Below are 14,451 nucleotides of genomic sequence, written 5' to 3' on the forward strand. Positions count from 1 at the left end.
AGATATCTTTGAATCTTAATCTCGAAGAAGCTAGTTAACAGAAAACGTGGTTCGCGTAAACAGAACTATGGCCGATTTTACCGTAAGTCTGTTACCAAACTTTGCATCTACACAGCTCTTCCAATAAATGTGCCTTCATGACATTTGCTGTGTACATTTTTCGAAGTAGCGCCGGTGCATAGAGTTGTATGGTTTGTTAAACTTTGAAATCAATGTTTTTTTTGTTTGGCATACATTCTGAATCAAAGTGCAATTCCCCCCTACTATAGCCTACAACTCTCTCTCTCTGACACATATAGGCATACGTAGGGGGGCGCACACACGTGGTACACACACACACACACACACACACACACACACACACACACACACACACACACACACACACACACACACACACACACACACACACACACACACACACACACACACACACACACACACACACACACACACACACACACACACACACACACACACACACACACACACACACAGAGGGCAAGTGATAACAGGCCCTCCATCTCTACAGAACCAGGGGCAAAGTGGGACCTCATTTTGCAGGTAGAGAGGTAGGCCTATAATGTAGGCCTATAATCTGCAAGTTTGGGACACAAAGGAAAGGTAAATAATACATGTTTCTAGCGGCAGAATGTTATGGAACAAGCAGTCTCTCACATACAGTTAGATACCTTGAGCCCAACTCGGCTTGGCGAGCATCTGTAGAGACACCAAGACAATTTTCCTCAGATTTTCATTCTCAATGAGTTGAACTCCAGGTCTGGCCGTGTCCTGTGATGTGAGAATAGAGCTGATATACGACTCTCGGTGCCCTCTCAGTCACCTGCTGTCGCTGCTCTGTGTGATTCAGAGGTGAAGAGGTGTGAGAAAACTGAATTTCAGCACACTGAGGATCATCACTGAGGGTCATCACTGAGGATCATCACTGAGGATCATCTTGGAGAAAAGCTCAATTCTAGGGCCATTTTGAGCAGTTACAGAAACAGCAGTGAGACAGGTGTAACTTAGTCAGTGTGCAGTGTTTCTCCTATATTCATTTAGCAGTGGTGGCCACCACAGCAAAAAAAAGTATGATGTCATTTTTTGTATATATATATACACACACACACACACTGAGTAAACAAAACATTAAGAGCACCTGATCTTTCCATGACAGACTGACCAGCTGAATCCAGATGAAAGCTATGATCCCCTATTGATGTCCCTTGTTAAACACACTTCATTCAATAATATATAATAATATAATCAATCAGTGTAGATGAGACAGGATAAAGAAGGATTTTTAAGTGCCTTTGAACGGGGTATGGCAGTAGGTGCCCGGCGCACTGGTTTGTGTCAAGAACTGCAACACTGCTGGGTTTTTCACGCTCAACAGTTTCCCGTGTGTATCAAGAATGGTCCACCACCCAAAGGACATCCAGCCGAATTGACACAACTGTGGGAAGTATTGAAGTTAACATGGGCCAGTATCCCTGTGGAACGTTTTCAAAACCTTGTAGAGTCCATGCCCCGACGAATTGAGACAAAAAAGGGGGTGAGGGTTCCTAATGAAGGTGTTTACTAATGTTTGATATATTCCGTGTATATTTCTGCCAAGAAGTGCTTTTAAATGGATAGTCATTGGCTCCCCCCACCCTGCTACCCTTGCCACCACTGCAGAAAAAAAATCTTAGGGGAAACACTGGTAGGTGAACTTAATAGAAGGAGAGAGAAATAGAGGGAGGGCGAGAGGGAAAAATAATGTGTTTGTGCGTGTCAATATACATGCATGTGTCTGTAGACAGTGTATCAGGACACACCAGCATAGGTTGGTGAGGAAATCCCATCCCAACAGAACAAGGCTACAGCACCTGTTCATCCCCAGACCACCTCTTCGGATCTAGACTGAACCAGATTCTGAACACTCACCCCCAGACAGGGATAAGGACCTGGTGTGAGTCAAACAGCCTGGTCCTCACACATCCCTCATACACCCATCTAGGCTAGCAGTGGAAATGGTTGGGAAGATGGTCTGTGGTGCTTTGGTTGGTCAGTAGAAAAGCCACGACAAAATACACTTCTCCACCATATTAACAATTGGGCAATTCCGAGGAAACGCAATTTCAGTAACGGAATCACCTAAAATACAGCGCATTCGGAAAGTACTTTTTCCACATTTTGTTACTTTACAGCTTTATTCTAAAATCAATCTACACACAATACCCCATAATTACAAAGCAAAAACATGTTTAGAAATCTTTGCAAATGTTTTTTATTTTATTAAAAAAGGAAATATCATATTTCCATAAGTATTCAGATCCTTTATTCAGTGCTTTGCTGAAGCACATTATTGGGTATGATGCTACATTTGGGGAGTTTCTCCCATTCTTCTCTGCAGATCCTCTCAAGCTCTGTGAAGTTGGATGGGGAGCATCGCTGCACAGCTTTTTTCAGGTCTCTCCAGAGATTTAATTCAGGTTCAAGTCCGGGGTCTGGCTGGGCCACTCAAGGACATTCAGAGACTTGTCCCGAAGCCAATCCTGCATTGTCTTGGCAGTGTGCTTAAGGTCGTTGTCCTGTTGTTAGGTGGACCTTTGCCCCAGTCTGATGTCCTGAGTGCTCTGGAGCAGGTTTTTAATCAAGGATCTCTCTGTACTTTGCTCCATTCATCTTTCCCTCGATCCTGACTAGTCTCACAGTCCTTGCTGCTGAAAAACATCCCCACAACATGATGCTGCCACCCCCATGCTTCACCGTAGGGATGCTGCCTGGTTTCCTCCAGACTTCACGCTTGGCATTCAGGCCAAAGAGTTCAATCTTCGTTTCATCAGAGCAGAGAATCTTGTTTCTCATGGTCAGAGAGTCCTTTAGGTGCCATTTGGCAAACTCCAAGTGGGCTGTCATGTGCCTTTTAATGAGGAGTGGCTTTCGCCTGGCCACTCTACCATAAGGTCTGATTAGTGTAGAAATGGTTGTCCTTCTGGAAGGTTCTCCTATCTCCACTGAGGAACTCTGGAGCTCTGTCAGAGTGACCGTCAGGTTCTTGGTCACTTCCCTGACAAAGACCCTACTCCCCTGAATGTTTTGGTACCCTTACCCGAATCTCTGCCTGGACACAATCCTGTCTCGGAGCTTAATGGACAATTCCTTCGAACTCACGGCTTGTTTTGTTTTTTTCAAGGATAATCAATGGAACCAGGATGCACCTGAGCTCAATTTAGAGTCTTATAGCAAAGGGTCTGAATACTTATGTAAACAAGCATTTCGCTCCACCCGCAATAACATCTGCTAAACATGTGTATGTGACCAATAACATTTTATTTTATTAAGGTATTTCTGAGTTTTCATTTTGTATACATTTCCCACAACTCCTTCAAGACGGTTGGAAAAGCATTCCAGGTGAATACCTCATGAAGCTGGTTGAGAGAATGCCAAGCTCTCATCAAGGCAAAGGGTGGCTAACTTTGAAGAATCTAAAATCTAAAATATATTTTGCTTTGTTTTAACACTTTTTTGATTACTACATGATTCCATATGTGTTATTTCATAGTGTTGATGTCTTGACTATTAGTAATATAGTAAATAGTAAAACATAAAGAAAAACCCTTGAATGAGTAGGTGTGTCCAAACTTTTGACTGGTACTGAATATATGCCTTAATTTCTCAAATATAAACTCTTAGCTTTCATTTGACACCCAATTTGACATGCTCCTATGAACTTCAGGTTGTTGCTCATGGGTCCTTTTACATGGAGATGACCAATTACTATTATGCCGTATTTGAATCACACATGTCATTTGACCACTACTAAACTTTACTGCATTGTGTAAGAGAGTGGTTGAGAAAGACAAGACTGGGTATAGTGAACAAACACACACTGATCTTCTGGAAGGGACCATTGAAACGTCACAGGAACTCAGGAAGTGAAGAAAGGTCATCTGAGCTGTCCTTTCTGTGACAGAGCATGCCCACGTGGATGTGTGAGGAGAGGGGATAGGTTGAGGCCAACCAGCCAATCCCCTGGTCCAGTAACCCAGAGCATCCCATCAGCCCTTGCCACCGGTCCTTCACCCACCTTCAGGGCTGTGGAGAGGGGGCCTGACAGATGGTGCTGAGGGGCCAACCAGCACCACAGTCCTGACTTGTGCTTCCCCTATCACCAAGCCCCAGCTCCAGTCCCAAACCCAACTCCACCCTCCACCCTCCTCCCCTACCCAAACCCCTCAGCCCCAGAGTTCGTCAGTGCCGCCTGCCTGGTCAAACACAGTCCCTCTCCAAAATTGCTCCCCTGTATCCTTTCCTCTTTGCTCGATGCATCAGCAGCTGCCTGGTCTGTTAGCAAATGTTGCTAGCTTTGTGCTAGCAAAACATGAAAGGACCTCGGCGTATAGAAATGGATAAAGGATTTCTATGCCACTGTCGCAAAGGCTGGTCGGTCCAATGACCCACACTCTCTTTGTAAATAAATACTTAAATGGGAAAGGTTTTTTGGGGCTATACAGTAGCTGTTTCTGCAGTAAACACGAGGAGAGGAATAGCCTATTCTCAAAAGATCTGGTTCTGTCCGAGTGAAACGTCAATGACCATTTCCCCCAATGGAGGACACTTCAGCTAGGAGAGAACGCCTACTGATGATATCCAACCCAATTATGCAATCTCCTCACTTATTTGCACTGCAGGATCTGCACAGGGGGGATGGGTAGATGAATGGATGGATAATGGCTACAGTAGGCTCTTGTTTACAGTAGGCTCTAAATAATCACACAAGGCTGGCCGTTTGTCATAATGTCTCCCTGATATTAACGTTTCAATTAGTTTCAGATAGGAGCAGCCGAGCGCTGTTGACACTCGCGGTCAATCAAAGCTTGTCAGCGACAATTGGCAGCCCTATCAATTCGAACATGCCATATATGGGCTACAAACCAACATTACAGCTATGTAGTAGTGTGCTGTACAGGAAAGTGAAGGAGACCAATCAAGGACGTGATTACTCGGTCTAATGGATGTCTCAACCTGCGGGTCGAAATACAGCGTCAAAGGAACATTTCATCAGTTCACTCTGAGTCGAGAGAGACAGCTCATCATTCAAATCTGATCATATGCAGACCGCAAATTATCACTGAGACGGGAATATGGCCTAAGAGGTGAAGCATATTTCACTGGCGGCGATACCTCACCTGGGTACTGAATGACTGAATGACCTCAGCCATATGTCCAGAACGGGCCACTGGTTCAGCCCTGAGAATATGCAGTCATGAGATATTAAGTGATGCTATCCTTACTGACGGTATCTCTTTCCGTGTGTGTGCCTATAGCATACTACACACTGGTAAAGCAAAGGTAGATCCTCTCTAAAAGAGTGGATCTTACTGCCTTGTGTCCGTTGTAACATACTGGCCCAGGGTCACTTACCCGACTCTAAAGCACTGTTAGAGATATGCACAGTAACTGGGAAACATGACTAACTATTTGGTTGTTCATATACATTCCTGTGTGCTCTCCGAAATTCATCTCAACATGAAGAGCCAAAGAGGCTCTTTAAAAGACCGTCAAGTAGGAGAAAAAACACAAACATGTACGATGTAGGCGTCCCCTCCCACCTCGTTCCATCCCAGACTCTTAGCTCATTAGGCTGCTATTACCCTTCACGTTAGAGTATACAGAGGCACATACGATCAACAACAAACATGTCTCGCTGTCCTGGAAGAGAACACACACTAAACCCGTCTCAAACACGTTTAATGAGCTGTACAATCTAGCCTACAGAGCAGACCAGATGCCTTAGCAAACACAACCAAAGGGTTTGATTGGGCAATCAAGCTGTGTCCAAATACCCATACTTGCGTTCTAAATAGTAGGGTTTTTGGTGAGCAAAAATAGAAAGTTAGCCTTAGAAACCTTGTCTGGACTTTGTATGTTCATCCAAGAAGCTGGCCTGTGGGCCTCCCAAGTGGCGCAGTGGTCTAAGGCACTGCATCGCAGTGCTAGCTGTGCCACTAGAGACTCTGGGTTCGACCCCAGGCTCTGTAGCAGCCGGCTGCGACCGGGAGGCCCACGGGGCGGCGCACAATTGGCCCAGCGTCGTCCGGGTTAGGGAGGGTTTGGCTGGCAGGGATATCCTTGTCGACTCCTGTGGCGGGCCGGGCGCAGTGCACGCTGACACGGTGTTCAGTGTTTTCATCCGACACATTGGTGAGGCTGGCTTCCGGGTTGGATGGGCATTGTGTCAAGACGCAGTGCGGCTTGGTTGGGTTGTGTTTCAGAGGACGCGTGGCTCTTGACCTTCCCCTCTCCCGAGTCCGTACGGGAGTTGCAGCCATGAGACTAGACTGTAACTACTATCAATTGGGTACCACGAAATTGGGGAGAGAAAAGGGGTGGAAAAAAAGAAAGAAGCTGGCCTGTATTCTGCTCTTAGAAGTCAGCTCTGCGATAGGGAAAGCCAGCCTATAAACATTAGCTGTACAAACGCTCAAAGCTAATATATATGATTTAGCTTCCCTCTGTGATGTGAATAAAGCAACAAAAAAAACACCCATGTAGAGCAAAATCGTTGACGCTTTAATTATATTTTATTACTTTGACACCTGGATTTATTTCATGGAGGTGTTTGACTTTCCATGCTCCTCCATCAAAACGTCTTACTCTAAAGTGCCACCAATATGAAACCATTATACTGTGTCTCCGTTTGCACTATAGGTGACCCAAAGTCAACACCATCTGTGCTTTTTTTGCCTTGGTATAACACTGATCCTGTAAATCAAACCGTTTCCACAGCAACCCAGCGCCGAGGTCAGAATGTAAATCAAGAGAGACGTTTCTTAATAACCTTGAAGAAACAGGTTTTGTAGACCCCCCCTCCTTGTGAGGCACAGAAAATGCAAACGTAAACTTCGAACCTCGTTGGTTAAAGATCAGCAAACAGTTCCTTCAACTGCTCTGACGGTTCTCCAATAAACCCGCCAGCCGAGTGCCTTGTACAAAACACTGAGCTCTCACAGTGTTTGAACCTGCCTTCTCAGGCCTGAAATCCCTCTGATTCAGACTCAACTCACAGGGGCTAAAAGCACAGTGGAAAGACCAGGGTGGATGACACTGAAGTTGAATCTGTGATGACGCCTCTCGACAGGGTTTAAGCTCACTGCAGTAGCTGAGTATAGCAGGTGCCATCCGCGCTTCTCTGAAGCGTTTTAGAAGTCAAAGGGGGATAAAGCAGACAGAACGGTGTGCTTGGAGTTCCTTTAAGTCCCATACTTTTCAAGGCCAAGCGCAACCTCAATATTCCATTCAAGCAAACTCTTGCCTTGTCGAGGACCACACACAAACACGCAACCCGCACGGACGTCCATGGGCACCAAAACACACACTCACACCGCACATTTTACCACAGTCTAGTAGTAAAAAGTCTTCCCTACATCTAGACTACATCTATGTTTCTCATTGCTACATCCCAAGGACTCCCTCCTAATTCAATGAATGCTAATACATCACATTCCCAACAATCACCCCACAGGATCTCTCTTTAGGCATTGCTTCAGTGGATTAGATGAATGCACTCCCAGTCCTTTCTCATGTAATACTCCGCGATGCCATGTATCCAATGATTGACACTCAATGAACATTAATATTCGTGAGGGGTGAGACACATACGCCGAGGCAGAATCTACAAAGTGAACGGAATCCAATTACCTCAACCAGGGGGTAAGTATCTGGTTGTGGATGTGGAGCTCACACAGCCCAGGTTATTGGGGGGACACTGAGGCGTGCTACACAGGAACCAGAAGTAATTCCTCAACAATGGGATCCCACCGCTCACATCACTACCTCTGGGCTTTAAATTTATTCAAGACCGCTGATGTCCATTAACCATCTGGCTCTATCTAACAGGCTCCCAGACTACCTAGCCTCCCCGGAGATACCAAAGTGTCTCGTCTCATGGTCGTCTCTTCTCACATTGATGATGTCGCCAGGTTGATGGCTGAGGCAGGCTTAGAGGAAGTATTGGTTTTACAGACAGGATGTGACACACGTCGATACCTCATCAGGCATTCAGGGGACAAAAACACCCATTATGAGCAGAATCACAGGGAATTGCCATAGCAACAACACAGAAATCTAGGCCTCGTTAGCTAGTGCTAAACGTACTAATACACAGTCCATCAGCGCCGTTTTTGTTTTCTTATGGTGCTCATTGTGGCACTTAGCATCTGAAAGATACAGCAGTCTGTAAAATTGGAAAACAGCAGCTGGGATTCCTGTCCCGTCAATTAATATTCATGCTCTAGAAAATCTGAGGTGATGAATTTAAAACACCTGATCAAATCAATAATTTAGTGGGCAGAGAGAAAGATAATAAAGAAGAAAATGCAAGAATACGCATTCATTTTAACCTCGCCAGTCCTCAGACTGCTGGAGAGAGTGCTGCAATTCCTCAAATATGAGAGCGTCAAGATCTCTTGCATCCCTATTTTTGGCAAAGAACCAACTTTGCCTGTGGTGGAACTCTTGCTTGCAGTATCCTCCCTAGGGCAGCCATCCTCTCGGGCCTCCCCAGCTGCTCAGAGTATGTGCCACACATTTAGGAAACCAGCCTTGATCAAATGAGAAAGGAAGAAGGGTTCCCCCAAATGAGTTCCTGTTGAAAACGGAGAAGGACAAACACGGAAGAGGGTCTCAAAGACTCAAGACCATTAGTTCAGCATGCCAGAGCCTGAGTGTCTGAGGGTGGGGGTAGATAATTCAATCCGACTCCACGTCCAGATGAAGAGGAATGCAATCTGAGTCAACACAGAGATTTATTGTGCCCACACAGGATCAGTGTTTGCTGCCTCCCAACCACCCTTCCAGGAGTCATTAGAAGGCGTTGGTGCAAGCACACATCACTGGAGATGGTGGTGAGAGACTGACGGGGGCTGTAGCAAGGGGTGGCGGGAGTATTCCATCAGTATTACTGAGAGAAATACTGGGTCCTAGGAGTATTCCATACTTAATTAACGTGACAGGAGAGGGTCGACTTGCAACGCATTGACCCATTTGTCCCGGGTCCCACTCTCAACTACATCGTAGATGGAGATTTTTTTCCAGCTCCATACCCCAGTGTGTTCTACCGCCCATCACCATCACCCTCTGTCAGAGGACCAAACAGATGGAGGAGTTGTTTCCCTCCCTCTCCACTTCTACCTAAAAATGCACACAAAACACATGCAGGCACGCACACATACTAATATCATCGTAGCTATCACAATACAAGTTCCTCTTTTTAAACATGGGGGGCAGTTGTAAAGCAACCAATGTCGAATGTCATTTTTTTCTGATGTTGGTGGTGCCCAATGCATTTCCATAAAAGGCACACACACGCATCAAGACACAAGTCAATTGAGCCCCAGTTACAGCGGATGCCACCATTGGCCCAGATGGTATGGGACATCCGCTGCGACAGCCAATCATAAATCACAGCACTTAGGGGTGGGGGGTGCTGCCGGAAAAGGCTCTCTAGCCTTGTCTAAGTATAGTCACGTAAGACAAATCTCAGATTGATATGTCATTATAGATAGGGCCGGGAATTGCCAGGGAGCTCACGATACGATATGATCTTCATACTTACAGTGTCTTCAAGAAAGTATTCACACCCCTTGACTTATTCCACATTTTGTTGTGTTACAAAGTGGGATTAAAATTGTTTTTGTAAAAAATACTCAATGGAAGAATAATCCTTTACAAATGTTAGAATTGATCAAATAAAAACACTAATACATAATTAGAAAAGTATTCAACCCCCTGAGTCAATACATGTTAGAATCACCATTGGAAGCGATTACAGCTGTGAGTCTTTCTGGGTAAGTCTCTAAGAGCTTTCCACACCTGGATTGTGCAACATTTGACCATTATTCTTTTCAAAATTCTTCAACCACTGTCAAATTGGTTGTTGATCATTGCTAGACAACAATTTTCAGGTCTTGCCATAGATTTTCAAGGAGATTTAAGTCAAAACTGTAACTCGGCCAGTCAGGAACATTCACTGTCTTCTTGATATGCAACTCCAGGGTAGATTTAGCCTTGTGTTTTAGGTTATGGTCCTGCTGAAAGGTGAATTCATCTCCCAGTGTCTGGTGGAAAGCAGACTGAACCAGGTTTTGCCTGTGCTTAGGAAAAACTGGGGAAAACTCCCCAGTTCTTAACTACAAGCATACCCATAACATGATGCAGCCACCACTATGCTTGAAATTATGGAAAGTGGTTGTCACGACTTCCACCAAAGGTGGTTGGTTCCTCTCCCTGTTCGGGCGGTGCTCGGCGGTCGGCGTCGCCGGCCTACTAGCCATCACCGATCCATTTTTCCTATTCCGTTTGTTTTGACTTTGGTTCTTTCACAGCTGGTTTCATTTGCTTTATTACTGTGTGTATAATTACCCCTGTTGCCTGCTTAGGTTTGTGCGGGATTATTCGTTTTATGTTGGTCGTTGAGGTTGTGCCTCAGTTATTTTCACGTATATACCGTTTGTGTATAAGTTTAAGGAGCGTCGTTTTTCCTCCTTCCGTGAGTAACTGTGTTCTCTTTTGTCGTGGGCGTTCATTTGGTATTGTACCTGACCCTATTGTTGTGGACTTGTCTATTAAAAGACACTACTTGGACATCTCTGCTCTCCTGCACTTGACTCCTTCACCTACCTCTAAATACAATAACGCAACAGTGGTATTGGATTGGATTTGCTCCAAACATAAAATGTTGTATTCAGGACAAAAAGTGAATTGCTTTGCCAAAGTTTTTGCAGTATTACTTTAGTGCCTTGTTGCAAACAGGATGCATGTTTTGGAATATTTTTTATTCTGTACAGGCTTCCCCTCTTTTCACTTAGTCAATTAGGTTGGTATTGTGCAGTAACTACAATGTTGCTGATCCATCATCAGTTTTCAATCACAGCCATTAAACTCTGTAACTGTTTTAAAGTCACCATTGACCTCATGGTGAAACCACAGAGAGGTTTCCTTCCTCTGCCAAAAGTGTGCAAAGCTGTAATCAAGACAATGGGTGGTTACTTTGAAGAATCTCAAATATAAAATATATTTTGATTTGTTTAACACTTTTTTGGTTACTACATGATTCCATATGTGTTATTTCATAGTTTTGATGTCTTCACTGTTATTATACAATGTAGAAAATAGAAAAAAATTAAGAAAAACCCTGAAATGAGTAGGTGTGTCCAAACTTTTGACTGGTACTGTAGTCATAGAAATGTCTATTTAAACACTATTATTGGACACAGAGTGAGTCCATGCAATTTATTATGTGACTTGTTAAGCACATTTCTACTCCTGAATGTATTTAGGCTGGCTGTAATGAAGGGGTTGAATACTGACATGTCAGCTTTTCACTATTAATTCATGTGTAAAAGAAATCTAAAAACACAATTCCACATTGACATTATGGGGTATTGTGTGTAGGCCATTGACACATTTATTTTTTTCAATTGAATCATTTTAAATTCAAAAAGTCAAGTGGTATGAATATTTTCTGAAGGCACTGTAGTATTCCGATTCAATACTGTGATTTTATTGCTATTCCATGGTCCAAACATATTGCGAAACCATATGTCTGCTGCAGAAATGAGAGCCTTGAGATAACGATCAGTAATGGAAATAAAAGTGCTGAAAACAAATTGGAGAAGAAGTTATGAAGGAAAAATACGATATTGTCAAAACGATACGATAGTATATATCGTCAAAAACAATATCGCTATATCTAACTGTAACGATCCCCCCCATCACTATCCTTGGATGCTGTGTCATTTTTCCTTTGCAGGATCAGGATACAAGCAACATTCTAGGATACAAACATCAACACTTTCATAAGATTGACATGTGCATGTTCAGACTCAAAATCACAATTTCTTCATGGTTTCTACCCAACAATGCACCTACTGATTTTTTTTGTAATTTCTTCTCAGAGATTTTCTCATGACTTCCTCCGAGCTCAAGTCAAAGGTATAGACAATTAGCAGAGTTCTGAATGGGAGATTGGGAGGAAAGAGAGGTTTGGTCACTCACCTGTTTCTGGTCTTCCAGACCGTGCATCACATGTTTCCTCCTCTGGTGCTGCTGCGGAGATGCCTCTGCTCCTGATTCCATTTTCTCTCCCTTCTACAATATCCAACAGTCCCTTCTTTGTTAAAAAATATCCAATCAAATATCCTCTCCCAGAAACAAAGAGAATTGCTTATTCCAAAGTCATTCAAACCCGCCACTCTTTCATCCAAAATCACTATTGGTCCAAAATCTTTGTGGGAGAAAAAAAAAACACCCAACAAGCTATCTCATGGGGGTATGTCCTGGGTGGAGCAAGCTCAGGGAGTTATGTTGTCACTCCATGGCTCTCAGCTGCAGTTTTGAGCCCACTGAGGCTGACCCAGACTGGGCATCAGGGGATAGGCAGGGGTCCTGAGATCCGGAGCTCCACAACCATGGTGGCCCTCTCTCCTCAAGCTTTCACCCAGAGTGAAAACCTCTAATCTTCTCCCTGGATATGATCATGGCTCCCTATTCCCACAGGGCCAACATTCCTCCATTGTAAAATCAAGAGCCCTGTAAAGTCTGCTGGATTAACCTGTGATAGTCACCAAACTATTCCATTTGCACAACTGGATGGGTAAAAAAATATATGTTTAACCAAGCTACCAATTAGACAACACCATGCAACAATATTTAGGAACTCAGTCGGGGTCTCAGAATAGTAGAATACACAATGTACCATTTATTTTTATGTCCATCACTTACAGTCACTCAATTAGCATGTCAGCAAAACAAATGGATTGGTAAATTAGTGTAGCCAGCTATGTAAATGTATAGTAATCACGGTTGAATTGGCAAAATTAGTAGAATTGTATGAAATTAGTTGTAAAATTGCAAAATCTTCTCTCAGCAATCACGGCAAAATATGTAGAATTGCAGAAAGCTTACTTTAAAGCTGCAACATTTTCTCTACACCCCATTGCAAAATATGTAGAATTGCAGGAATTTCACAAAAACGTTTTTTTTCTCTGTATGTGTGGGTACACAGACCTGCGAGCCACTGTGGACACTTGTGATTAGTTCAGATGTTTTTCTGGCCCTCACCCCCATCAAAATGTCCCATGTTATGTTACTTGCAAATGTATAGGCTACATGCAATAAATTACTGCTTGAAGTTGTAATTGGTTTGGAAGAATACACAATCATCTCAGACAATAAAGTGTCAATGATATGAATAGATACGTATACGACATTGAATGTAACTGCATAAATGGCTGACAATAACTCAAATAAGGGTTAGTAGGCTACTAACGTGAGGTGTAGGCTGGCTACCTGAGAATGTTATAGAAAAATAAACACAATGCATGAGTTTTCAGAATTTCAGGATGAAATGGCAGGTTCTCTGGCTGGAGCTTCATGAAAACCAACAGCGAGAGTTGTATTAGGCAGGTGCATTGGGCGTAGCGTGAGCCGCATGCAATAGTTACATAGTGTATTAAACTAACGATTGTAGCTAAATCAGTTATGCAAAGCAAGCCCTCAACCATTTCTGCACATACATTTCCAAATAATAAACATGCAAGAGGCAATATGGATGATGGTATTATCACCCTGCAGACATTCCGATAAGGCAGGTGCTGCATTTCCTTTGCTCTGATATGGGGTCGCTCACCAAAATTAAAGGTGGAAAATAAACTATGGAAAGCTTTTGAAATAGACGTAATCTAACTTAAAATCATAATAAATAGAGTGTATTTAAGTAAAGGGTGGGAAGTAGCTACTCACCCAACACATCAGCAGCAGCAACGAATGTAACGTTTCCCTTCAAGGACGAAATGCTCCCTACAGCACATCGCTCGCTTAACGTTACCTTCCCTTCTTTCCCGTTTCCTTCACAGCCAGTGCCTGCTTCGCTTTCCTCAGCAAGGTCCCACTCTCTCCTCGATCGATAACATCACGTCACTGACGAGTGCGCCCAATGCGCCCAGCGTTTTCTCCACCAGCTCCCCTGCGCCATCCGTTTCCATGGATACTCACAGAAAGAATGATTTTGGGGCCATCTAGCGACATTGTATCGAATGTCTCAAGCCTTAGAGCAAATCTGTGCAAAGTCGACGCACAAAATAAAACACCAATCCCAATGAATGTTTCAAAATGACATTGTTGAAATAAGTTTGAGTATTTTGTGGAGATATATGTATGGTATACATTTACTTGTATTTCATTAATTTTTATCTCCAACAAATTGAAACAGCATGTTACCGTCTGTGCTAGTATACATGTAGTTTTTGCATGATATGGTAAGATTTTACAGAATGGCTACACCGATATGGTTACTAGAAACTGTGGTACTATTATATACGTTTATGGGGGTACTTTATATCAGATGATGTTGGTGGCAGCAGCTATAGAAGGAAGGATTCATTATAATGGCTGGAATGGACT

At 43.5% G+C, this 14,451-nt stretch overlaps 1 protein-coding gene across 1 annotated transcript in view; it reads right to left on the minus strand.

Annotated features, from left to right (window-relative positions):
- nav2a (neuron navigator 2a) overlaps window positions 1-13,958 on the minus strand; it is a 316,095-nt gene extending 302,137 nt beyond the window's left edge. The window contains exons 1-2 of the mRNA XM_052479066.1: window positions 13,792-13,958; window positions 12,046-12,635 (exon numbers count right to left, since the gene is read on the minus strand). Of these exons, the coding sequence (XP_052335026.1) occupies window positions 12,046-12,126 (81 nt within the window). The 5' untranslated portion in view covers window positions 12,127-12,635; window positions 13,792-13,958. The remainder of the gene's footprint in view (window positions 1-12,045; window positions 12,636-13,791) is intronic.
- Between the last annotated feature and the right edge of the window lie 493 nt (window positions 13,959-14,451).

The sequence above is a fragment of the Oncorhynchus keta genome, chromosome 2, assembly GCF_023373465.1.
Source record: "Oncorhynchus keta strain PuntledgeMale-10-30-2019 chromosome 2, Oket_V2, whole genome shotgun sequence".
NCBI lineage: Eukaryota > Metazoa > Chordata > Actinopteri > Salmoniformes > Salmonidae > Oncorhynchus > Oncorhynchus keta.